Here is a 27,638-nt window from a genome sequence, read left to right as displayed (position 1 = left end):
ACATAAATAAAAGCATTTACTGAATAATATTTTTTTTCAGAAATCTCCTGCTGTAGTGTGCTGCTTTGCAGTGTGTGCAGCATGTGGTTTTGCACTGTCCTTTTGAAAAATGCATATATGCAGCATATGTTGCTCTAAGATCTCAATGTACTTGTCTGCATTAAGAGCACAAAAGAGCACTGTTGCAACATACCTTGCCAACAATAACAACAATACATGTTTCCACTGTGTGATGTTATTTCCCAGATGCCATAAAGCTTAGAAAAGTCAACGCCACTTCTGTGCATGGTTAACTTAAGGTTTCGCACAGTAAAGTTATAACTCGATTTTGCAGTACTTAAGCATTAATCATCAACAATAAAATAAATAAATGCTTAAAATAGATCACTCTGTGTGTAATACATTTATATAATATATGAGTTTCACATTTTGAACTGAATTACTGAAATAAAACAACTTTCATGATATCCGATGCATCCGTTGTCAAATTGAGGTTTCTTTGACCTTTTTAACTCACTGAACTTATTAGTGAGCACAGATTTCCTCTTGTCTTTCTTATAACTATATACTTTTTTTCATATTGGTTAGAATAGATTATACACAATGTCATAGTCATTATTGTATATAAGGTACTACTATCAATGCTAGCTTAATAAAGTCTACTCTAGCAGTGACATGCAGACGCTATGGCCCAATGTGCTTGGGCAACTGCCCTTTTGCAGTTTTTGGCTGATATTGCCCTTCCGAGGGAGGGGAAAAAATAATATAGGCAAATATGATTTCATATTTCAACAAGATTTTCTTTATAATTTGTAATTTTGATTGAAGTTTCGTAAAACAAAGTTTTCAGAGTCAATCATTCTGTCACACATTAGCCTGTCTGTCCTGTGTTTTACCCTATTTTGGTTCTATGTGCTCCTGTCCTCTGTTTATCTGTCTTGTGCTCCCAGCCATGTGCATTCTTGAGCACATGGCATTGTTTTGTTATTGTCCAGTCTCCACCCTATTCCTGCCCTAGTCATTAGTGTTATCACCTTGTGTCTCATTTGTAATTCCGCCCCCTCATTACCTCCACAGGTGTCCCTAGTGTGTACCTGTGTATAAATACCCCATGTGTTGCTTTGTTCTCTGTCGTGCTTTTTGTTTGACTGTGTCCTGTTACTCTGTCCGGATCGTGTATATCTGTTTTGTGTAAGCCTCATTCCCGCTGTGTTTTTTTGGCTTTAGTGTTTCAGGTTTGCTTTATTTAGTTTGTTTCTTTGTTATTTTTGCTTGTTTGTTTCAGTCTTTTAGTTTATCATAGTTTATGTTTCATAGTGTTTTGTTTCAGTTACCTTTTCTTTATATTATTCCGTAGTGTTTTGTTGTTTGTTTACTTTTTCTAATATGGATAATAAAACAGACTTGCACTTGCATCCTGCCTCCTCTCCGTTACACATTCAGATTCAGACACCTCGAGAGATAGGCAAAAGGGAGGGGCGCGGGGGCGTAGCGGGGGACACGCAGCACGCTTTATTAGGAAAAAAAAGAAGCGCAGTACACGACCGGGCGGCGCTTCAGCCGACTAGCAGAGACCCCAGAGGAGTTTGAAGATGCCGTGGGAGTAGAGCGGTTAGAGTTAGCTCAGGTTAGAGCAACTGCCCTTCAAGATTCCTGTGCACATCCCTGTACTCTAGAGTTTCATTAAATGACTCTCACGCTTGCTGGATGCTTCTTTAGGTCGTCACTTCCTCTATGCCACTTCCACTTACAGTGGCGATTTCTCTGACTGACAGTACAATACAATTTACTGTGGTTAAGCTGGAAAGAAAAAGCATATTATAGAATATACATGCAGTGCATGTGATTAGCATGAGCTGCACGTGAAAATCCCAAGGTTTTCTACCTCATTTGCTGGTAGCCGTTTCCTCGATTCTAATGCTGCCTTCAAGTCACGTCAGAAATATCTTTATATGTCCTATCAAAATAGTCATTTATTTGCAGAAAATGAGAAATGGATGAAACAACTAAAAAGATGCAGAGCTTTCAGACCTTAAATAATGCAAACATCAATATGCAAGTTCATATTAATAAAGTTTTAAAGGTCCAAAAATCATTATGTGGTGGAATAACCCTGGTTTTTCAATCACAGTTTTCATTCATCTTGGCATTTTCTCCTCCACCAGTCTTACACACTGCTTTTGGATAACTTTATGCAGCAAATCTTCCAAAATAATATTTGATAATAGAAGTACAATGAAGTACATTTAATCTGGGGTTTTGTTTGTTGAGACTTTTAGATGCTAGATGATTATTTCAGCTGACTTCAGCCACACCTATTTATTTGAAATCCAAAGACATACCTGAAAACCCCAACCTTATAACCTTGGAAATTCCAATGCAGAACGTTCAGTTTCAGATTCAGTGTTGCACTGTTGGCACTGCCTCCGACTGCGAGTGCTTATATATGGCCATACATTGAGTGTACTTTCAGTTCAGTTGTATCAGGTTGCTGAAGGCAGAGTGGTAAGTAAAATAATTTTACAGTCTTATAATGCTAAGCTAATATAATACACACAGATGCTGTTGCACAGTTTTAAAGCTACTCAAATGTGCTTGTTCCATATAGAATTTTTACTGTGTGCAATGGAGAAAGAAAAGCAGGGCAGTTCTGAAGATGTTTCTTCTTTTGGTGAAAGCAGGTTTGTAGAAAAAATGTTAGTGCAAGTAAATATTATTTTTTTTTATTTATATGTACAACTAATCACTGTTTCTTATTGACAGTAAACCACTGGAGGGGCTGTTCCACAGCCATTTAGAGGAGAGGGTTCGTCCTTTAATCGACCTGATTGATTCTCTGAGGCAGCTTGGTATTGAAGAAGATTTAGCTCTACCAAGTATAGCAGTGATTGGAGATCAGAGCTCTGGGAAAAGCTCAGTGTTGGAGGCTTTATCTGGAGTGGCCTTACCTCGAGGAAGTGGTGAGTAATTTTCAATTATCCTTTACGTCTTAAGTAATAGAATGACCAGCATTTACGTCTAAAACAGGATATTTTTCAGTCTTTTATGTATTAGTTTACGTTATAACCACATATATATATATAAAAATACAAATTTAGAAAATAAAACAAAAAATTAAGAAATATCTTAGTTTCATTACCAAATTGAACAGTGTATAATGTGGAAACCTGTCTTAAAATAATGAAGTATTTTGTAATCGATCACAGCATCTTCCACAATGGTAAACTTTATAGCTATAAAGGCTTATTTACTTCATATACAGTGCATACAATTTTAAGCTTAATTCTGCACGTTTTGGGACTTAGAGACCTCTCTGGTGAGAATGTGTATTGAAGTCATGTATCCGCCAAGTCATAATTATGAAATATTAGGTCATTATTACTAGATAGTTATTCATAATTATGAGATAATTAGTCATAAAATTGAAATGCTAAGTTAAAATTGTGAGGTAGTAAGTCATAGTTCTGAGATATTAAGTCATAAGTATGATGTAATAAATCATAATGATGAGGTGCTAAATTAAAATCATGAGATAGTAAGTCATAGTTATGAGATAATAAATTATAATTATAAGATAAGAGAATAAGTCATAGTCTGCCTACCTAGCTGGACTCCCAACAATGGCCACCATTGTTAAGGTTAAAGATGGTGAATTAAAGCAGGAAACCAACTACAACTACAACTACAGTTGTGTTTTCTGTCTACTGTAGGTATTGTTACCAGATGCCCTCTAGAGCTCAAGCTGAGGAAGCTCAAAGGTGGAGTTCAATGGCGAGCTACCATATCTTACAGAGATGAGTACATTGAGTTTGATGACCCGTCCTTGGTTGGAACTTATGTTGAAGAAGGTAAGGACAGTTGCTTATGATACTAAAAGAGTATATAAGTATATAGCAGACGAACACAGTGATATTTGAGAAGTGAAATTAAGTTTATAGGATTTACAGAAAGTGTGCAATAATTCTTTGAACAAAATTAGGCAGATGCATACATTTGGGCATCCCAACAGAAAAATTACATCAATATTTAGTAGATCTTCCTTTTAAATAAATAGCAGCCTCTAGAGATTCTCTTTAGATTCATTTCACTTCTCATGTATCACTGTGTTTGTCTGCTATATGATATATTTAACTAAAACTGTTGATCCAAACAACCAATGATTTATAAAGGAAAATCACGATTCAATTATACAATGTGTCCAATAGCCCAGAATGAACTGGCTGGAGATGGAGTTGGAATTTGTGATGATCTCATCACACTGGAGATCATGTCTCCTGAAGTGTGTGATCTTACACTGATCGATCTCCCTGGAATCGCCAGAGTTCCTGTGAAAGGTCAGCCTGACGATATTGGAGATCAGGTCAGTGTAAAACTATTTTTTTTAAGTCGTTTCATTTTACACAGAGATTTAATAAGGGCAACTTGCAAAAATAGGCATTCACTGGACATGATCAATGAAAGAATACATATCGTATCTTTTTATAAACACAATACAACATAGAATAGGACATGATATAGAAAAAAAGGAAGTACAGTAATCTGCACAGAGTGACTAGTGTTAGTAGTCACAAGCTTTGGCTTAAAGTGCTGTATTTTGAAATGCTGGAAGCAAAAGGAGGCGGGCTATTAGACATTTCACACCAGTTTTCTCTTTTAAGTACTTGTGGAAATTGTTGATCTTCTGCTTAGATCTCTGATATCCTCTTCTGTTAGAGATGATGGGTGGAGAGCAAGGGTGGAGAACAGGGAAGTGGAAAAAGTCTAGTTAGCACTGTGCCTTCATTAACCCACCATTACTTCCTATGGGTTGAGGGAATTGATCCAACAACCATCTGGTTCCAAGCCCACTTCTCTAAACTTTAAAAGTAAAAGTAAAAGTAAGCGTACTGAAGTTCTAAAGCTTTTTTCTTGTCACATAGATTAAAAGTCTCATACGAAATTTTATTGAGAAAGACCAAACCATCAACTTAGTGGTGGTCCCATGCAACGTGGACATTGCAACCACAGAGGCACTCAGAATGGCACAAGAAGTGGACCCTGAGGGAAAAAGAACTCTGGGTAAAGTATATACACAGCTACATTCTCACATCCTCACAGGAATTATATATATAACGTTTTTTTTTTTACAAAATGAAAATTTTAGGCAATGATTGTCAACACATTAAAAAAAGTACTCTAGAATTAATAGATTAATTCTCTAGAATTAATAGAATTAATAAGCTGGGGTTTGTTTGGTGGGACCTTCTTTAATGAATGAGCCCATATGTATTAACAGTGCAGGGGCTTCCTCTACACGGATTACGCACTGTGCATTAAAGATCTTGTGAAAATTCATAAAAATTATAGTAATCATAATAACGTAATAACGTATGTGGAAAAATATGTAAAGCATAGATAGATAGATAGATAGATAGATTTCACCGGTCAGGTTGTAAGGAGCAGTAAAGTCACTCTACAGAAGTACAGTGTTATACAGTTTCAGTTTAGTGTCTCCAGCACCAAGGCTGTAGCAGCATTAGCGCTAGCCGCTAACCACACTAAGCAGTATCTCTTTCGCCGTTCAGAGGTGAGTATATCAGCCTGTAGCGTGCTGCTAACCCCAGCCTGCACTGCTGGAGCAGCATAAGCATTAGCTGCTAACCGCTACATGGGACAAACCTCTAACTAACTGTACGTTCACACCGAACGCGATAAAATCGCTCTGTGTCGCCTGTCCAACAGGCGATGAGTCGCTTGGGGGCGTGTCTCACTCAGAACGAGCTGTCGCTTGTGGGCGTTTTCCAAATACGGCACATACAGAAACAAGGGTTCAGCCTCTCTACTCAATTCCTAAACATTAAAAACTTTTATAACTATTTTAAAGTACAATTATTTAACATAATTATTTCATATTACAATAAATAGGTTTACTCAAATATAATACATTATTTTCCTTAATGTAGTAAATCATTCTCTTAATTTGTCCATAATTTCAAATATTGTTAACTTAATGTAATAAATAATTTCTTGGATGTAATTAATATGTTTACTTAAATATATTAAATCATCCTCTTAATTTAATAAACAGTCTTTCTCTTAATTTAATAAATAATTCCCTCAGTTTTAATACATCTTTCTGTAAAATGTAATGAATAATTCTTCAGTAGGAACCGAAAATCAGAGCAGCGATTTCAGGCTGGACATATGATAATCTGTTTCTGATTGGTAGTCGCCGCCGCGCGTCGCTGCTCATTTGCATAAAGTCAAGTTCTGGTCAACTCTCTCGCGTCGCTCAAACCGCCCGCTTCGCATCGCGTCGCGCCGCGTCGCTGCTTGTCGCCCAGTGTCGCTCGCTCTCATTGAAAATGAATGACTTCCGGCTGCTTTGTCGCTCGCGTCGCGTTCGGTGTGGACGCACGGTAACGCTGCATTTACACTGCTCCATCGCGACAATGCACAGCGACGTATCCCATTCATTTTCAATGGGAAGCGCCGCCTCCGTAATATCTCTCTGACTTTCCAGAACACAGAGAGTTCCTCAGTCTAGCACTGTCAGGCGGTTTAAGCCGCTAAGTGCTAACAGTTAGCTCATTTGACTTTGAAAGAAAGGTTTTTTAATTAATAATTACAGTTTGGTGTCAATTTTGCTTAATGTTAATTTAGTTTATTACACAGAATACTGTTGCCTGCATACAGCAAGTACTTTGGCCATGTTCAGACTGCAGGCAAATAGGATTTGTTTCTCAAATCTGATCTGGTAGGATGACTGTCTGCACTGTTATTTGCAAGTCAGACATCACAAGCAGGGCTGAACTGGGATCTTAATTCAGTCCTAAGCCTATATATTTCACAATATGTCTGATCTAAAGCCCTTTATACCAAGGAGTAGTCTTTTAAAACTAATCTGGAAACAATCTAAATATGCTAAAAATCAGGTTTGAGCTGGCAGTCTGATCAGAGGCGGTCTTTGCATAGAGGCATTGCTAGGCAACTGCCTTGGGCCCCTCCCACTGCAGCCCACTGTAGGGGCCCCCTGACTAGCTGACAACTTCCCATAGGCCTACAGCTGGTAATTGGGGCCCTTTGGACAGTAATTTACAGATCATAAATGGTGATTCTTGTATGTTTAAAATGGAAACAAAGACAACACAATAAATTACAAATAAATACAGATTCCGTCCACACCCCCTCTCTTTCGCGTTATAATGGAATATTCCATCCATGCCATGTGAACCGCGAACGCGCTGCTTGTGAAAGACGGAATTAAGGTGAAATTAAGTGTACAAGTGGGTTGTGAGCGAAGCCATGAAGCACCACTACCCAAGTGGCGCTACAAAAAAGAAAAAAGAAGGAAGAGGCTAAACTAAAAACATATGCTCTTCCAAAATAACAAGCTTTTTTAGTGTGTCAACACTGTGTATACACACACACACACACACACACACACACACTCCCCCCAATCTCTCCTCATTCAGTCACATACCATTTTTCTCTCTCTTTCGCCCCCACATATGTTCCCTCTCATACACATGCATTTTCTCTCTCTCTCTCTCATTCACTCACACTCACACACAGGGTCACTCTTCATGACTCACTCAGATGTCTCTCTCACATACTCATTCTCTCTCTTTCTGTCACACATGCACTTACACAAACTCTGCCTCCTCTCTCTCTCATATTTTCACTCTACATGTTGCTGTGATTGATAATTATTCCTTATCATTAAGTTCAGTTACAATTCTAGATAAAAATGACTGATTGACTCACTCACACAAATGCTCTCAGTCACACTGCTTTACTTATTTTTTTTTTTTGGCATTCGGATGTATATTTTATTTAAAGATATGTTTATTGATTGCACATATAAAAAGTACAATTAGCATTGAAAGCTTTAATTTTCTTTTTTAACTATTTTTTTTAAATAAATATTTTCCATTTTGACATACATTGGTGTTATATCTGAAACTTATTTCTCGCATATTAATGTTGATGGGCCACCTAGCTAAATTCGCCTTGAGCCCCCAAATTGCTAAGTCCGCCACTGAGTCTGATCATAGCCTTTGTGAGACTAAAAGAAGAGGCAGACCCACTGGTTTAACAGTCACATGCTTTTAAGCTTATCTACGTGGTTAGTTCCGCCTAGTGGTGGACCCTGCTCACTACAAACACATTTATAAAGCATCTAAATAATGTGAATTGTGTGTGTCTTGTTTTCTAACAGCCATTCTAACTAAGCCAGACCTTGTTGACAAAGGAACAGAGAAAAACGTACTGGATATAGTCAAAAATCAGGTTATCCCTTTAAGTAAGGGATACATCATTGTTAAATGCCGTGGCCAGAAGCAAATTGATGATAAGGTCTCTCTGGCGGAGGCTACTCGAGTGGAGAAAGAATTCTTCAAACGTCATGAATACTTCAGGTAAACTTAACTTGAGGATGTCATTTCTAATTTGTAGGGATGCACCGAATATTTGGCAATAGAAAATATTTAGCTGATAGTTATATTGCCGTGTTTCCTCTAAAATTTTATCTAAAACTTCCTCAAAAGGATTTTATTTTTCCTGAAGGCTGCTGAATAAAAACATGCATGAAGGGAGGGGAAAATGGCAGGTATATAAATTAATAAAAATTAAGCATACAGCTTCCCTTGCTATCACTTGCTATCGGTTTACTACCTCTTCACAAACTGTTGGTTTTCCAGCTAAAAGATACAAGATATACAGGAATAGTATAGTAACACAAGCTAGGCTAACTTACTTTGCCATGCTTAACGTTTTAGTTTACTAAAATATTAGATGCTTTTCTCTGTGTGAATTTCCCTAAAATGTTACTTTTTTTAGCACTACAGAAATACATTTATGACTAAAATTGCTCTGTTTGAGTAAATGTATGAATAGAATAGCACTACTAATGTAAATGTATTACTAACACTACAGTACCTAAGATACTTTTTGATTGGAATAGCACTACTGAGGTAATTGTGTCATGGCTACTGTTACGCTGTTGAGGTATGACTATGTGTGACTAAAACAGCACTACTAAGGTAAATGTATTTTTCCTTGTTCAAACTTTTTTGAATAGCAATACAAAGATATATTTAGCCTATGGAAATATTTCATTTTGTGCAATTTTAGAAACAAATGTTCAATTCAGCGCCTCCCTATATTTTTGTATCAGTTGATGTTTGTTACTTTAGACCCACTCACACCTGCTTTCTGTATGAACAGATGCCTTTTGAATGAAGAGAAAGCAACAATTCAGTGTCTCGCCACCAAACTGACTCAAGACCTGGTCGACCACATCAAAGTAAATATACATATTTTATGATTTTTCTTTTATTGTTTATCAAATTCTAAAAAGATGATTGGATTATGTGAATACTTAATACTTTTTAAAATAATAATTAAACATATATATGGATTTTATTTAGATGCATACTCTATAAAACAAGTTAAATATCAAACAGATTTTTCTAATCAACAGGGTTAATTCAACTTCCTTTGCACCACCTTTGCAAAAACCGAACAGACAGGTTTTAAAAAATTGCCTTTATGTTTTTCTCCTTTTTTCAGAAATCACTGCCTCTGCTTTCAGAGCAGATAAAGAAGCAGCTGTGGGACTGTAGAAAGGAGATGGGTCAGTGTGAACCTGGCCCACCACTTGATCCACAAAAGAGGAAAGACTTCTTAATTACAGTGAGTGAAAGTTTATATTCTATAACTCACCAAAATAATTTTACTTTTTGGCCAGTTACCCGTGTTAGTGCAGCCTGTGCGAAAGAAACTTTGTCCAGGGCATTTTGTATTTTGTTTCAATTGTGGGACACCCTAGCTCAGACTCGATCGAATTAACTTTATCACATGAAAAGAGATTCTGGAGTGTCACAGCGTGGAAGGAAATCATATTTTGTCACCCTGTGGAAATACTTTTTTTTGTTACCCAGTCATGTCTTTTTTAAAACCTACTGTGAAGAGAAAGTTTAACAATGAGCACAGACAATGTCAGGAGAAGGCACAGTGACCCAATGGTAACATCTAATCCGGGGAGAGATCGAAGGTTAAGAGAGCTAGCTAACATTAGCGGCGAGCTAACTAACATACTACCTTTAGTGGTGAGCTAGGTAACATTAACGGGCAGAGAACTAAGTTTAACAGAGAGCTAGCTAATGTTAGTGGCGAGCTAGCTAACATGCTAACTTTAGCGGCAAGCTGGCAAACATACTAATATTAGCGGCGAGCTAGATAACATACTTTCTTTAGCTGTGAGCTAGGTAATGTAATTGGGGTGAGAACTAAGGTTAGCGGACGTTAGCGACATTAGCGACGAGCTAGCTAACATATGAATTTTAGCAATGAGCTAGCTAACATAATTCTTTAGTGGCGAGCTGGGTAATCATACCTGGGAGAGAGATCGAAGGTTAATGATGAGCCAGCTACTATTAGTGGCGTGCTAGCTAACATACTAACTTTAGCGGCGAGCTACGTAACATTACTGGGGAGAGAAATATGTTTAACAGAGAGCTAGCTAATGTTAGTGTTGATCTAGCTAACATACTAACTTTAGCGGCAAGCTAGCAAACATACTAACATTAGTGGCGAGCTAGCTAATGTATTAACTTAGGTGACGAGCTGGGTAAAGTTACCAGGGAGAGATCTAAGGATAACCGAGTGCGTTAGGAGGCAGCTAGCTAACATACTAACTTCAGCAGCAAGCTAGGTAAAATTACCAGAGAAAAAACTAAGATAACAAACAGCTAGCTAACAATAGCAGAGAGCTAGCTAACATACTAACATTAGGGGTGAGCTAGCTAACTGGAAGGTCTAAATAAGTATTGAGTAAGACTATAATAAATAAATAACTTAAGGCTGCATTTTACAACTGCTGTCCTCAAGCGTTTCAGTTGGAGACCCCCTTTGTGCAACTGTGCCACTGGGGACTTACACCCTATCCGGGGTGAAAACCAAAATCTGCACGCTTTAGAATTTTGTGTTTTTGTGAATTTTTATGTTACCAGACACCACTTTAATAAATGGACACTGATAATTATTTATAGAAACATACTTTAATGTTTTTTTTTCAGTATTAAATATTAAATTCAAATACTGCTTTATTTAAGTTTACATTTTACAGAATTAACTGTTTTATTTTACACATAAAAAATAGTTTCCTTTAGAGAATTTGTTCAGTTATTTTCTATTTAAAAAATCAAGAAAATGTGTCATTTGACCAGAAACATCCAAACAATGTATAAGACTGAGTAACGGCATTAAATAAACTGTAAATTCAGTCTTACATGTTTAAAAGTGTTTGTTGGTGTTTTCAAAGATCATGATGAAATTTAATGACAAGATTAACCGCCTGTCGACTGGAGACGCAGGTAATAATGACAACTTGTTTGTTGAGCTCCGGTCAGAGTTCAGAAAGTGGAAGGAACATCTTGACAGCACAAAAACCTCATGTAAGTAAACTCTACAGATACAAACAGGCCTTTACTGAGAAAAAGCATTTCTAATATGAAAAAAATAATAATACATAGTAGTTTCATATAATAATTTGCATATATTTAAATGTATGGAAACTACTTGTTTCATCATCAAAATAAACCAAGATTTTTGGAATGTTGCTTCTGTTAACCACCTCAATAGATCTAATATTGCTTAATCAATTTTTAGGAGTTTAAACAGAAATTTTGCAATAACTTATTAAGGTCTTAATAAGGTCTTATTAAAAGTGAAAAGTGATTCTAATGAAATAGCTGTAAACTACTATAAATGACTAATACATTATTTCAATTAACATATTTTTCTCCCCAAATTTAAATGCAACACAGTTCACGAGACGGTCCAGACAATAATGAAAGAATACGACCAGAAATACAGAGGAAGAGAGCTGCCTGGCTTCAGCGATTATAATGTGTTTGAGACGGTGGTGCAGATACTTGTGGTCAAACTGAAGGGACCGGCTATTGAGACACTCAGGATCATCAAAGGTAGGTTTTTAACTTTTACATGTTTAATCACAGTCACAGTTTCTATTTCTTAAGATGTAACTACATTTAGTTAGCAGTATTGCACTATACTATACATCCTGCAACCAGCCAGGCCAAGGGAGTGTTTCAAACTGGTGTAGAGATTTTTGGGAAACTTATGCTGTGTGGGTGAGCATTATCCTGCTGTAAAAATGGCAGTTTGAAGCCCTGAATGTGTCTGCAGGAGGTCCTGTAAATATTGTTGAGTTGTTACTCTTATGAAGAAACCAAGATTGAAGCACTCAACACATAGATGCTTTACTTGACCGTCATCAGATCCCAAACAGAACTTGGATTTAGAGTGGCGTGAAAAAGCTTTTGCCCTCTTACAGATTTCTTTTGTTTTTGCATTTTTAAGATCACTTAGATCTAGAACTAGAACCTGTCTGACAACATAAAGCAGATAAAAGATCTCAAAAAGCAACACTTTATGTCCCGATCTAAAGACATTCAAAAACAAATGAGAAAACAAAGTAATTGACATCTGTCAATCTGGACAAGGTTACAAAGTAATTTCTAAAGCTTTGGGACTCCAACAGACCACAGTGAGCTATTATTCACAAATAGAGAAAACATGGAACAATGGTGAACCTTGCCAGGAGTGGCTGGCCGATGAATTTATTCCAAAAGGGCATGGACAACTCATCCAGGAGGTCATAATTGAACCCAGAACAACATTGAAAGAACTGTAGGTCTCACTTATCTCAGTTAAGGTCAGTGTCAATGATTCAATAATAAGATAGAAGCTGGTCAAAAATTGGTCTTTATGGAAGAGTTCCTAGGCAAAAATACACTACTGACCAAAAAAACACAACGGCCCATCTCACATTTACCAATGATCCCCAGTGATGTTGATGATGCCCAGAACTTTGGGTAAATATTCTTTGGACTGACGAGACAAAAGTGGAACTTTTTTGAAAGGTGCGTGTCCATTTACATCTGGTGTAAAACTAATACATGATTTCATAAAAAGATCACCATACTAAATGTAAAACATGGTGGTGGTAGTGTGATGGTCTGGGGCTGCTTTGCTGCTTTAGGGCCTAAACAACTTGCTGTAATAGATGGAATCAGGAATTCTGCTGATTATCAGACAATCCTGAAGGAGAATGTTTGGCCATCTGTTTGTGAAATCAAGCTCAGGCGTAGTAAATTAAAATAATTCTGCGAAGAAGATTGGGCCAAAATTCCTCCACACAGATGTAAGTGCTTTTTATATTTACTCAGGTTATCTTTGTCTGATAATAAATTTTGTTTGATAATCTGGAAAATATCAGTATGACAAAAAAGCAAAAACAAAAGAAATCTGTAGGGTGCAAATACCTTTTCACATCAATGTATCAGTAGATGATGAAAATGATGTAGTTCCAGTGTGTAGCAGTCCACGTTTCTTGTTCAAAACACAGCTGCAGTTGAAGGCAATAGTGACCGGCCGATAGAACATCTAGATATCTGGCAATTTGTCAAAACAACCATCCAATTTTCACACTCCCTCTCAAAGTCTGCCAGCTGAGCAAAATGCCTTTGAGTGTCTTGATATCTCATCTAGAGGTACACTACCTAAAAGTAGCCTCTGAGAGCCTTTTTACTGGGCAGTGGTCATCAGCAGTTCTATGGTATTTACTTTGCATTGAAATGTTGTGGCAAGTGCTGTGTTCTCTCTTTGAATGTGATTCATGCATTTCAGAAACAATCCAGAAACAGTTCTCAGAGGCATCCAGAGCCTGCTTTAACAACTACCCTTTCCTCCAGTGTGTTGCAACGGTAAATACTCTTTTAGAATTTAATGAATGTCAACATGTCAACTCATTTTACTACCTTAATACTTTATTTGAGCTCTGCTGACACTGTGTACCTTAATTCTTTTCTATTATGTCCCCAGAACAAAATAGAAAACATTCAGTCAAAGCAAGAAGCCAAAGTGGAGCAGAGGATCCTGGAGCAATTTGAGATGGAGGAACTGGTCTATACTCAGGATGGAATCTACTTTAAAACAATGAATGAAACACAGCTTGTTATGGATGGGCAGAAAGCTTCAGAGGATAATTGTGCTAACCTTGACAGCAGAAGCAATTACCCTGATATGCTGAAAGCCTATTATGAGGTAACATTTAGTAGTTCAGTGGTTGGTTAATAAAGAGGACCATCCAAAAATATCTACAAAAAGTTTCTAATTAGTAGTCTGAGATTAGTCTGGTAACACCTGTCCCACACATTGTAATTAATGAACTTCCCAGATTATTCTGTAGTTTGTGGCATCTACAGTACAGTGGTGCCTGAAGGTTTGTGAACCTTAATATGACCTAACACAAGTCCTAAAAGTAGATAAAGAGAATCCAATTAAACAAAGAATTATCTACTGAGATAATGATCCAATATTACACAAGTTCTAGAGTAACCTTTAGGATTAGCAGTTAATTTAAAAGTGCAATTAGAGTCAGGTTTTTTTTTTTTTTTAAAGTCTGGTCTTCCCAGCACACATTTTTAAAAGTGTATTATGGCATGAACAATGGAGGTTTCTGAGGATGGATGAGACAAAGATAGAAGTTTTTGGTTTAAACATTGTGGTGGTCAGAACTCTAATGGAAAATATCAGGACATCTGTCCGTGAACTAAAACATAAGAGAAGGTGCATGCAGCAAGACAACAACCCCAAGCAGCCAACCCTAAGTCATTCTAACAAAGAATAGTTTAAGGAGATTAAAGTTAATGTTTTTAAATGGCCAAGTCAAAGGACCTGATGTGAGCAGTTAATGTGAGAAAACCCACCAGCATCCCAGAGTTGAAGCTGTTCTGTATGGAGAAATGGGCTAAAATTCTTCCAAGCCAGTGTGCAGGATTGAGTTACTGGAAACATTTAGCTGCAGTTATTGCTATAAAGAGGGATCATATGGAATACTGAAAGTAAAGATTCACATACTTTCAAGCATCACTGTATAATTCACCAGTTTTCTTTCAAAAACATCTATTATCGTTTTCTCTTTTCTGACAGATCGTAGTGCAGCGATTGGCCGACCAGGTGCCCATGCTAATCCGATACTTCATGCTGAAGGAATCAACTCATCTGCTCTGCAAAGAGATGCTGGGGTTGCTGGATGGAGCCAATGTTGTTGAGGCTCTGCGGGAGGAGTCAGAAGTCAGCAGACGTCGTATCACCACTCAGAACCGCGTGGACCGTCTCACCATCGCTCAAGAGAAGCTCAGCAACTTTGTTTAAAGAAGAGATTTGATCCGAGTTAGCACTTTAGGTGCACCAATGTTTATTACAGTACATTTGTATGTCAGAAAAGTACTGTGCTTATTTTTATATATATATATATATATTAACATATAATACAAACACACATGATAGTTGTTTTAACACACAATATTCTGTCTGAGGATTTATTCTAATAAACGATTCTATTGTAATTTTATAATAATTCATGCCACTAAAATAATGATACACAGCTCTGATTTTACCAAATTGAAAACCTCTGGAATATAATCAAGAGGACAATGGATAATCACAAGCCATCAAACCAAGCTGAACTCCTTGATTTTTTGCCCCAGGAGTGGCATAAAGTTATCCAAAAGCAATGTGTAAGACTGGTGAAGGAGAACATACCAAGATGCATGAAAACTCTTAAAACTTTATGAATATGAACTTGTTTTCTTTGCATTATTTGAGGTCTGAAAGCTCCGCATCTTTTTTTGTTATTTTAGCCATTTCACTGCAAGTTATAGTAGTTGATAACAACGCATTATGCAGTTTTTTGTGCATCTAAAACCCACAGAAACATGTCCACAGATAAAAGTTAGATAGTACTGTGTATGATTGATTTTATATACTCAAATACATGTAAGTGCTAATAAACTGTATACTACTACTGTTTTTACTACTGTTGATATTAGGGTTGCCACCCGTCCCGTAAAATCCGGAATCAACCTTTATTTGGCAACTAAATGTTTCGCCCTGTATTGAACCATTACAGGACTCCATTTGTTCCATATTTACCATTTACCATATGTTCCAGTATTGCTGATAGATAACTATACCAATACTTTTTAATATTTAAGCTTTATAGATCCAAAGGATCCAAAAGACCCAGGATAGAATTGCCAAACATTGCACATCACAATAAAACAGTACCAAAACAAAGTTTACCTTAACATTATGAAAATAAATCTACAATAATACAATACAAAAATAAAAAAAATTCTAAACATCTTTTCTAGTTCTTTCTCTCTGTTTCTTTTTTTCAAATATAATTGTTCTTAGGAAAAACAACAAAAATAAGGAATTTTCTTTCTTTCAGTGCAATTTTGTTCTTTCTGAAATAAACAGAGAGCAGTGCGACTCTTACAGACAGAGAGCAGACTCTGATGAAGTGTTTGCAGGAGAAAAAAAAGCTGTAAGATCGATCTTTTTACACTAGTATTGCTCAATATCAAGATCAGCATTGGTAACAAAATTTGATAATATTTGGATCGATCCGCCCACCTCTAATTCTGGATCAGCCGACGGGTAAGAGGCAGACAAATCCAACGATGTTCTCACACCATCACCAACCCAGACAATATGGGGGATCATCTCAAAAGAAAGAGAAACAAAGACAACTGCATGAAAGAGAATCAGAAAGACAGACAGTCAGGAAGATAGATGAGTGGAAATACAGGCAGGCAGGAAGGTCCACAAATGAAAAGAAAGGCAGTTGAAATGACAGACAGATGAAAAGACAGACAGTTGAACACTATTAGCAGACAAAAATAGGCACTTTAAAAGACAGAAAGTTGGAAAGATAGGCATACATAAAACTAGGCAGTTTAAATGACTGGCAGTTGGATAGATGGGCAGGCAATAAGATTTAAAATAGCATTTAGAAAGACAGTCAGATGGACAGACAGACAGACAGCAGGAATAACAGAAGAAATATAGACAGTTGGAAAGATAAGCAGGCAGAAAGATAGACTGAAAGACAGTTGAAAAGAAAAACAATTGGAATGACAGACAAATTGAAAGAAACAGTTGAAAAGATAGGCAGACAGAAGGAGAGAGAGATGAAAAGACAGACTGCTGAAAAGACAGGCAGTTGGAAAGACAAACAGTGGGAAAGATATGCAGGCAGAAAGATACAAAGAAAAGCAGTTCTATTGACAGAGTTGGAAAGAGAGACAGTTGGAATAACAGACAGTTAGAATGGCAGACAGCTTGATTAACATGAAAAGAGGCAGTTTGAATGACAGACAGATGGAAAAATTGGCAGGCGGAAATAAATGGAAAGTCAGGCAATTGTAAAGATAGGCAGGCAGAAGGACAAACATTGGAAAGACATTGATTGACAGACAAACAGCTGAAAAAAGAAAAACTGTTGGAATGACAGACAGATAGAAATATTAGCAGGCGGAAAGATGGAGAGATAAAATGTAAATTGAAAAGCCAGGCAGAAAGATGAACAGTTGAAAGAAAGCAGTTGAAATGGAATGGAAAGACAGACAGTTGGAAAACAGGCTAACAGAAAGATAAACAGATTGAAAGATAGACAGCTGAAGAGATATGCAGGCAGAAAAACAGACTGATGGAAAGAAAAGGCACTTGGAATGCTCCTGCTCCTCCTCCTCTATCGCGCTTCTCATCGTGTTTGTCCCGCTTCCAAGGAGAGCCTTTGTTTACCCTGCCTGTTGTCTTCCTCGCTTACGCTTTGCGTGATCTCTGGTTCCACCCGTGTTCGCTTTATATCCTTTTTTGTTTAGCACCTGTTTTCATTTTCCACCCTTTTTGTTTCCCACCCGTTTTCATTTTCCACCCGTTTTCGTTTCCCGCCCGTTTTCATTTTCCACCCGTTTTCTTTTTTCACCTGTTTCCGTTTCTCGCCCGTTTTGGAACCCACTTGGGCTGTGTGTTTATTTTTTCTTGCTTTGAGATCTACTGTTTTGCAAGTTTGTTCATCAACCTTCTGGGCTGGAGAGCTGCTTTTCTATAGCACTCCAGTGGGACCGGACTATCCAGGGCCTGAGAAGGAAGAGGGGCCCGTGAAAAATCCTGATTTTTTTTTCGCTCACGTTCCTTGTGTACTGGTATGGATAGGGGCCCACTGACAAGAGGAGTATACAAGTCCCCAGAATTTGCTGCTACACCCCTGGACAGACAGTTCAAATGACTGAATGTTTTTGGCCGGTAGATGGCGCTGCTGCGCGAGTCTAGAATGAACAGATTCTCAAGATTTTGCTTAAATCCTGATAAAGTAAACTATTTATAATTTTAATACAGAAAACTGCTCTCTGCTCCTCAACACAGAAAAACAGCATATATTTCACACTTCTGTCAGAATGTAAATGTAGCAGACTTCAGATCGTCGCCACATAAGAAGACACACACACGGGGACTGGAAGTCTGAAGATTTATTCTCTGCACAAAATATAGCATGGGGCACAGTTAGCACATGCAACTGTTTTTCAAGACAAAGACTGTTTTTCAAGTTTTTCAAGACAAAAAAATGCAAAATGGTTCAATAAAAAAAAAATAATATGACAAACACTGGGGTTTAATACTACATGAAACAGCACAGAGCTAAGATGCAGGACAGAAAACTGTGGAGTAATACTATATGATCCAGCACAGACAAGCTTTTTTTTTTTTACTCTAAAGCATATATATATATATATATATATATATATATATATTAAAAAAATATGTATATAGTATTTATAAAAAATATATAAAGTAGTAATATAAAATAGATACTGTAAAAGGCTAAACATCTGATCGTATAGTGGCTTATTATAATATTTTAGAACCAACTAGACCTCAAAATATTCAGTAGAACTCATTAAATTGCACAAAACATGAACATACTTGCACAAAATATAGCATGGGGCACAGTTAGCACATGCAGCAAGCAGCAGCTCTCTCGTCAGCCCCTACATACATATAGTGGGGAAAAAAGGCTGAACCAAAATTCTCTAGAGTCACCAAAACTCGGTTTCCACACGTTTATATCAGCTCAGTTTTCTCACACACAGTCCTAAGCACTTACTTTATAGTAGAGGTTTATAATTATTTCATTTTAGAGCTTTATTAAAACTATGGGATCAGAGCCACAAAAACACGTCTTACCCGTTCAATAGCGCGAAAGCTCGCATGTGCTTGCTGCAGGTGTAGCGCTAATTAGGGCCCCAGCTACAACAAGGTAAGGAGGAACCAAAATCATCTACTAATAAACAAACATACAACATATAAAACCTGTTTTTTTTTATCGCAATCTTGCTTCAGATAATTAGTCTCAGTTTAGTTAAAAAGGTTTTGGTGGAGTTCACATTACAAAAAAAAATATTTTAATAAAAAAATACAAATAAAATAATTTATCAGTTACATAAACATCTTTAAACATCTTTAAATTACAGTTTCAGGCTTTAAATTGGACATTAAACACTGTTTTATTGTCACACACAGTCCAGCTGATCAGCTGGGGAGCCGGTTATTACTCTGTGATTATTGGTGTGATAACACCAATAGAAGGAATAGAGATAATTATTGTTTAGAAGATTACAGTATATTATTAATTAACTGAATCTCTATTCTCGCCTGTTTTCAGTGGGAACATGGTTAAGTATGTATTTTTTAATAGTGTGTGTTTTATCCAGATAGTTTGAGTGAATTTACAGTATATATATAATATATAGTATATACTGTGTGTATTATATAATATATATTGTGTATATATATATATATTCTTCAAACATACTTATTGATAATTTTACCCATTTTGGCCCCCAACCTTCCATTATATTTCACTCTTTGTGTGTGAACACAATTGGCTTTGGGGTGAATTGTGCACTAGTTTTTAATTATGTAGCATAGTGTCAGTCTGCCTTCTCTGGACTCTCACAACGGACTTCCACTGTTCCACTGATCAGGTAATGCTTCAATGTTCCCGCTCTCCGAGCTACTGATTGTTTCCACCTGCCGTCCCCGGTATATATAAATACCCCTCAGTTCCTTCCTTGTTTTTGTATTTTTTGACTCCTCTCTTGCCTACCTGTATGACCCAGACTCTCTCTGGTATATGTTTATGTAATTTGCAGAGCACTCTGAATCTGGAGGAACTAATCTCTCTTGGAACATTCAACCCTATTGATCCAGCAGATTGTATTTTGTACATTGTTGTTTGGTGTTTTATGGAGTAATTTTGAATTGTCTATTTTAAATGTTAAAACTGATGTTTAGGCTGCTGTTTTGGCCAGACTTCCGTTGGAAAAGAGATCATCGTGTCTCAGTGGTACTGAGCTGGTTAAATAAATAAAAGTAAATGTTTGTTTATGTTTGCTGCCATTTGGTTACTTACCCTGTCTGTCCCTCACTACTCCTGTAAACCTAATCCCTCTGTTAAACCTTGTAATTCGTATCTGTGAGTGTCTGTCCTGTGTCTGGCCTATGTGACACATAGATAAAAGTGTGACAATTGAGTATAATATCTACGACACATACTCAGAACCAATCAGTTTTTGAGTATGGTTCTGCTGGACACTATTAAACTAAAACACAATGCGAAAAGGCAGGTGCCATTTCAGGATCTGTGCCCAGCTGCATAAAACATTGTCTTTTTCCTCTTAAGATTGCCCTTAGTGATAAGTGTGTAATGCGCTAAAAATGCATTAAGTGTATCAAATGGCTTTTTAAAGTGAAACTCTTAAATGCTGCCTTATGTATTGAAGTTCATTTAACCAGACACACCACCTTCAACACCTTTAACATTGCCAAGCTATTACCGGTTAATTAAACTAGGCATGGTGTTTACAAACTGCACTGCAGCAATAAAATCTAAATATGTGATTATGTCTGTAAAATGATAGAGGGAAGATGAAGAGATGGAAGTGACAGAGAGAGGGAAGTGGGAGAGAGTCTGACAATGCTTAAAATGATTTTTACATATTACTTGCATATGACTTGAAATATAATGTTATATAAGTTATATATTTTCTTGGGCTTTTCCCAGCCACCTAGCTAAGTAATCTCGCAATGTTTACTGTATCAAAAATTATAATAAACTGAAGCTGAAACTACTGCTTCTACTCCAAAGTGCAATTGTTTCACAAGAAAAGGCCACATTTTTACCAGAAAAGATGTGATAATATTGGTAGAAATTGGCACTATTTTTCAGCATTTTCTTTTTTGTACAGTGCATGTGTTACATTCTCCTTTAAAAGATGTTTGGTCTAGGGTAAAGAGGGAAGTAAACAAAAAACAATGACGGGAATAAAAGGAATGGAGGAAGAGATTCAGGTGCAAAAAATAAACCTGAGTCTTTTACTGGCTGCTTTAAAAAAATGTTAAATGATAAATACCAAATGAAAATAGAAAATAATACAAATGCACAATAAAATAAGCTGTTTTTTAAAACAAATATCTAAAGTCCTATCTAGACGGGATTAGTTTCTCAGGGGGCCCTGGGGTCATTTTCTCTCTTATAGGGGGTCCTCTGTGATTTCATTCCGTCCGGAACGACCATGTATTTGTTACAGGCTGAATTATGTACTGTAGCATGATGCTACCTCCCCCATGCGAAACAGCTGGTGAAGTGTTTTTGGGGTAAAATTAATCATGTTTGCTGTTCCATCAAACCTTTTTTCTTTGTTCAAGCCTTTACAAACAACATACGACCTACAAACAGAATTCACTCCAAATGATAACTTTATGACTTGTCATAAACTCTATGTGCATTTGAGATGCTTGTTTACGCAGGTTTCTAAAGCGCTGTCTTTAAGCCTCGGGGGCAAATTAATTAGCTTGCATAATAGCAGCTTGGAAGGAAAGAGCGGAAGGTTTTGAGAAGGCTTGATGGTTCTCAAGGCTGATGCTAACACATTACTGAATTCAAATTAATCAAGTGCGGTAATGCTTTAAAGTTAACAACCCTACAAACAAAGAATCAGTATTAATCAAGTAATTAAAAATCAATTAATTAATAACCAATCAAATAATTTAAAAAAAAAATGTTTTGGTCTAGGGTAAATAGGGAAGTGTCAGGGCCAGACAGGAATCCGACTTGTGCGGATACAATAAAATAGTTTTATTGAAAGTAAGATGGTACACAAGAGTAGTCAACGGAACCAGGGTTAATACCAGTAGAACACAGCGTAGAGAAACCATACTGAGGGAGGAAAAATGCGTTCAGCCTCCTGAGGCTGGGATGTGCTGTCCACAGTGCTGTAAACCCTGGACAGCGCATCAGCTTTAGTATTATGATTACCAGGACGAAATGAGATCGAGAAGTTAAACCGCGAGAAAAAAAGAGACCAACGGGTCTGTCGAGGATTGAGTCGTTTAGCCGTGCGCAGGTACTCCAAATTCTTGTGATCAGTATACACAGTGAACGGATGGGCGGACCCCTCCAGCCAGTGACGCCATTCTTCAAGAGCTAACTTCACAGCAAGAAGTTCCCTATCCCCCATCCCATGCTGTTACCTTATCATCGTCCATAAAGACATCGGAAGAACTGATAACGTAGCCGAGAAGTGTGACTCTCTGAGTATGGAACTCACATTTCTCGGCTTTGGCAAATTTGACTATGTTCTCTCAGGCGTTGGAGAACTTGGCGGACTTGCTGGAAATGCGTGGGAAGATCTGGGGAGTAGATAAGAATGTCGTCTATAAAAAGATTAATTAAATCGCGGAAGATGTCATTCATGAACGACTGGAAGATTGCTGGGGCGTTAGCGAGACCGTAACTCATGACCAGATACTCATAGTGGCCATTGGTGGTGGAAAATGCTGTTTTCCATTCATCACCCTCTCTAATGCGGATGAGATTATATGCGCTGCAGAGATCGAGTTTGGTGAAGTGAACGGCACTACATAATTGTTCTAGGGCTGATGGAATTAACGGAAGCGGGTAAGAGAACTTCTTGGTAATGTCGTTTAAACCTCTGTAATCTATGCAGGATCTCAATCCCCCATCCTTCTTCTTGACGAAGAAAAAAACGGAACCGACAGGGGATTTGGATGGGCGAATGAGACCCTGCGCAAGAGCTTCACTAACATACTCCTCCATAGCCTTCTCCACGTCACGAGAGAGTGGGTATACACGAGCTTTGGGCAGTACTGAACCCTACACTAAATCAATGGAGCAATCGTAGGGGCAATGCGGAGGTAACTGGGTAGCTTTAGATTTACTAAAAACGTCAGAAAAATCAGAGTACTCAGAAGGAATAACAGGGGTATCTACTGAATTAGGGCTTTCGACAGAGGTAGATTGCAAAGAGATGGAGCTTAAAGATAAACAGTTCTCACGACAGAAAGGAGACCAGGCGGTGATGTCTCCCAGGCTCCATGAAATGATGGGGTCGTGTGTCTTTAGCCATGGTGCTCCCAAAACCAGTGGATGTTCGGTGCGTGGGAGCACGAAGAGAGAGAGTTGTTCCACATGAAGGGCGCTGGTCTGGAGAGTGAGAGGAAGAGTCTGCTGGGTCACGGGCTTGGAACGCACAGTCTTTTCATCAATGGCATGGATAGAGATGGGTTTAGGGCGATCTTGCGTGGGTATGGCGTGCTCCTCCACCAGGTCCGTGCTGATAAAGTTCCCCTCCGACCCAGAATCTACAAGCGCTGAGACACAAAACACATCCGTTGGAGTGGTGATAATAACAGGCAATGTGAAACATTTTTCTATATGTTCAGTAATAATCGTACGTACCACGTTAAGCAGACGCTTGAGTAGAGTTCACAGATAGCTCTCAGATGACCTGGATCACCACAATAGAGGCACAGGTGAAGGCGAATTCGGCGTTGCCTCTCAGCGACAGACAGTCTGGATCGTTTGATGTCCATGGGCTCAGAGACAGGTGAAGGTGCAATCTCCAGAACTGGATTGTGAGACTGGAGTAGCACAGGATGAGAAACGGGAGGGTGGCTAGGAGTCTACGGGACAGGAGCTGATCTAGACGGATAGACAGGGAGATGAGCTGGTCCAGGGTGAGTGAGTCATCTTTGCATGCAAGCCCTCTTTGAATCTCAGGGTGCAGTCCGTGGCGAAAAATTTTAATGAGAGCAGGGTCGTTCCAACCGCTGCTATTTTTCACAGACGTCCCCCTGAGAAACTAATCCTGTCAGGATAGGGTTTAAGGTGGACTACGGACTGTGAGCCAAAGCAAAGAAATTAATAAAATAATCTAATAAATAAACTGCCTAACCAAAAACTAAACTAAAACAAAAATAAAATACTGGCACCAATCTCTTAGGTGGTGTGTATAGACCTTGTGTTACTTCATGCTAAATGATGTAAAGAACCTAACTTATCTGTCCACCTATACAATGTATACTTTCCAACTAAACTAACTAAACATTCCAAACATTCGCCACTCACAACTATTTAGCAGTCACTCATAAACAAAAAGAAACAGCTCAAAAACCAGAAAATTCTAACACAGGTCTTTACTCTCAGCTGTCATCTCTCGACTGACATAATTGAGTTTTGCTATATTAACTTTTGCGCAACTTCAACTTTCTCACTGATTCGTGAACATTGTTCTCAATTTATATTGTCTGGAATCCATGCAACCCTCAACTTTATCCAGATTCCCAGTACCTGCACTGATCACACAGCCCCAAGCCATGATGAACCCCCACCAAATTTTACTGTGGGTAGCAAGTTTGTCTTGGAATGCTGTGTTCTTTTTCCACCTGTCCTCCAAATAACCCACTTTTAGCTTCATCAGTCCACAGAACCTTGTTCCAAGACCAAGGCATTATGTAGGTCTTATGAAGTGATCTTACAAAATGCAGATTTGAGAGAATAAGGTACTAAAAATGTACATTCAATACACAAGTGAAAGTAAAACAAACTTTGCAGCTGTAAGCAGCTTTATTTTACTATGATATCAGTTTGGTTGCCTGTGTAAATTAATAAAATAAATTCATCAAATGGGCAGCACTTCAAGTGATTGTAAAAATGACAAACATCAGAAGTTTTATGATTTGGAAATTCCCATCATTATTGTATTTGTTTGCCATTTCCATAGTCACAGAGCACCATAAATCTATAAACTTTCACAAAACTGTGTCACGTCCTTGCCCTGTCTGTTTCTGTGTGTTATCTCCATGTGAACTGTGCTCCTCTGTGTTTCTTCCCCAGTAGTTTTCCATTCACGTGTGTCCCATTTGTAGTTCCGCCCTTACCCCAGGTGTTTGTGTTTAGTGTGTGTTTCCTGTTTGTATACACAGTCCTCCTGTGTCACTTCTCCTGTTGTTCTGTCTTGACACATCTACCAATTTCTTGTTCTGTCGTTTATAGCCTCTGTTCACCGCACCTTATTTATCTGTGTTTATTTCTTGTTAGTCCTTAGTTGAGTATTTATTTTATTTTTTTTCTTGTTTTTCCCAGTTTATTTATCCTTGTTTATTACCTTGATCTGTTTTATCTATCTAGTTTTAGTTATTTGTCTGTTTCCTTGTTTAGCCTCCCTATTGTTCATGTTTTTGTTATCCCTCGTTTGTTTTGGTTTGTATCTTTGTTTCTGTTTATTTATTTATTTATTTTCCTGCTTTTACTTCCGCCTCCTCATCTTCCTGCCTGCTCTTCGTGACACACTGCAGCATTAATGTCCCAAGTTTTTTTTAATACACATGTCCACACACACATACACCTGTAAACATGCAAGCATATATTTATAAATACAAATAAATAAAAAAAATACACTACTCCAATCAATAATAAATAAATAAATAAATAACCACATTTCTTTCATCCCTTTTGGAAGAAATCAGTTATTGTCTTTACTATTGTAAGGTATTGTAAGTGCCTTCATGAATAAAAAAAAAATCTTATTGTCCAAGCCAAATCAGTAATTTTCAGGGAAGCCAGGCAGGGAAGTTATTAAGTAAATAACAAAGAAACAAATAAACAAAGAACAAGAAAACAAACCAAAACAAACAGGGTGTAACGATAACATAAAAGAAACAGGGAGTAATAAACAAAGAAACAAACAAGGAACAGAAATAAAAAAAAACAAACAGGGCAGGGATATATACAAGAAATAAACTAGGAACTAAACACTAAGCAGGGGACTAGGGAACGCAGAAATGAACAAGAAAATAAACAAGAAAGGATAAACTAGAAAAAAACAAGAATATAAACAAGGGACTAGGGTTAAGGCTAGGAAAACGCGGAGAGACAAATGACAGGAACTGGTGCAAAGACCGACAGCAAACACTGACACAGAAGGACTATTTAACAAACATGGGAAGTGGAAACACCTGGGGCTAGGGGGCGGAGAGAAACAGGTGTGCTCTGACTTTGGCAGATTGGTATTTTAACAGAACATCGCTTCTGCACTTCTCAGCAGATTAAATTGAGCTGCTCGTTTACGCATTCATTATTGGGAATAGCAATTTTATTTACTTTTATAATCTGTTTATTGTTGATGTAAAAGTCGGGCCTGTGCACTGTTGCATGTCGTTGTGTGTGTAACTAGCAGGGGAGAAGCGGTGCACCTACATAGCCGAGATAGCAATGGACTGAAGGCTGACATTTGTCAGGGTTTTAATTAGTCAATGGCGCACCTATGTTTCAGTTGCCAAGATAGAAATTTACCTAAACTCTAGAAATGTACCTGAACACAACATTTTCAGACCACCACACCCATCTGTGTAGATACACTGCCTGGCCAAAAAAAATCCCTCTCACACGCTAATATCTGTTTGGACAGTTTTTAACTTGGATTGCAGAACACATTCACTGTGGCATTTTTTAAATAAGCTTTTGCAATGTCACAAGATTTATTTCAGTTCAGTGTTGCATTAATTTTTCACCAACATCTTGCAGCACTGATGATGGTAGTGTCTGACCACCGCACAAATCCTTCTCCAGCAGATCCCACAGATTCCAGGTTAAGATCTGGACTCTGGTAAACAATCCATGTGTGAAAATGATGATCTCATGCTCCCTGAACTCAGAACTCTTTCACAATTCCAACCCCATGAATCCTGGCATTGTCATCTGGAATATGGCCGTGCCATCAGGAAAGAAAAAATCCAGGTAGTGAGCTGACCTCATTCTTTCAGCAGATACTGTTGCCAAATCCAGACCTGACCAACAGCAGCATCAACCCCAGATCATTTACTTACTTAAATCCAGGTGCCGACTTTTTTTTTGTCCAGGCAGTGTATATTCACAAGCACCATGGCTATTTAAATGATTCACAAGGTGCAAAGTGTAAGATTGGGCCCCATGATTTTTATCAGCAACAAACCCAAAAGTCAGGGTCTGCCATATTAAGGGTTTGGGCCAGTACACTCTGATGTGTGCAGCAAATCTTCCAAAATAATATTTGATAATGGAAGTACAATAAAGTACATTTAATTTGGGGTTTTGTTGAACTTTTTTTAAAGAAAAGGAGACCTCTAGATGCTAGATGATTATTTCAGATGACTTCAGCCACACCTATTTATTTAAAATCCAAAGACATACCTGAAAAACCCAACCTTATAACCTTGCAAATTCCAATGCAGAACTTTCAGTTTCAGATGCAGTGTTGCACTTTTGGCACTGCCTCCGACTGCGAGTGCTTATATATGGCCATACATTGAGTGTACTTTCAGTTCAGTTGTATCAGGTTGCTGACGGCAGAGTGGTAGGTAAAATAATTTTACAGTCT

At 37.7% G+C, this 27,638-nt stretch overlaps 2 protein-coding genes across 2 annotated transcripts in view; both read left to right on the top strand.

Moving 5' to 3' along the window:
• Positions 1 to 1,313: 1,313 nt before the first annotated feature.
• LOC103034347 (interferon-induced GTP-binding protein Mx1-like) lies at positions 1,314 to 16,119 on the top strand. Its single transcript, XM_022674839.2, has 13 exons — positions 1,314 to 2,681; positions 2,764 to 2,960; positions 3,711 to 3,848; positions 4,206 to 4,360; positions 4,920 to 5,058; positions 8,201 to 8,399; positions 9,208 to 9,286; positions 9,553 to 9,675; positions 11,306 to 11,438; positions 11,811 to 11,969; positions 13,696 to 13,772; positions 13,891 to 14,112; positions 15,001 to 16,119. Exons 1-13 carry the CDS (start codon positions 2,560 to 2,562, stop codon positions 15,223 to 15,225), a joined length of 1,968 nt encoding a protein of 655 aa, XP_022530560.2. The 5' UTR covers positions 1,314 to 2,559; the 3' UTR covers positions 15,226 to 16,119.
• An 11,440-nt stretch (positions 16,120 to 27,559) lies between these two features.
• The window catches only part of LOC103039332 (interferon-induced GTP-binding protein Mx1), a 50,049-nt gene continuing 49,970 nt past the window's right edge, over positions 27,560 to 27,638 (top strand). Inside the window, exon 1 of the mRNA XM_022674836.2 lies at positions 27,560 to 27,614. The gene's annotated coding sequence lies outside the window, so the exon portion shown is untranslated. The remainder of the gene's footprint in view (positions 27,615 to 27,638) is intronic.

Source organism: Astyanax mexicanus, chromosome 21, assembly GCF_023375975.1.
Source record: "Astyanax mexicanus isolate ESR-SI-001 chromosome 21, AstMex3_surface, whole genome shotgun sequence".
NCBI lineage: Eukaryota > Metazoa > Chordata > Actinopteri > Characiformes > Acestrorhamphidae > Astyanax > Astyanax mexicanus.
This window is presented reverse-complemented; position numbering and strand designations above follow the sequence as displayed.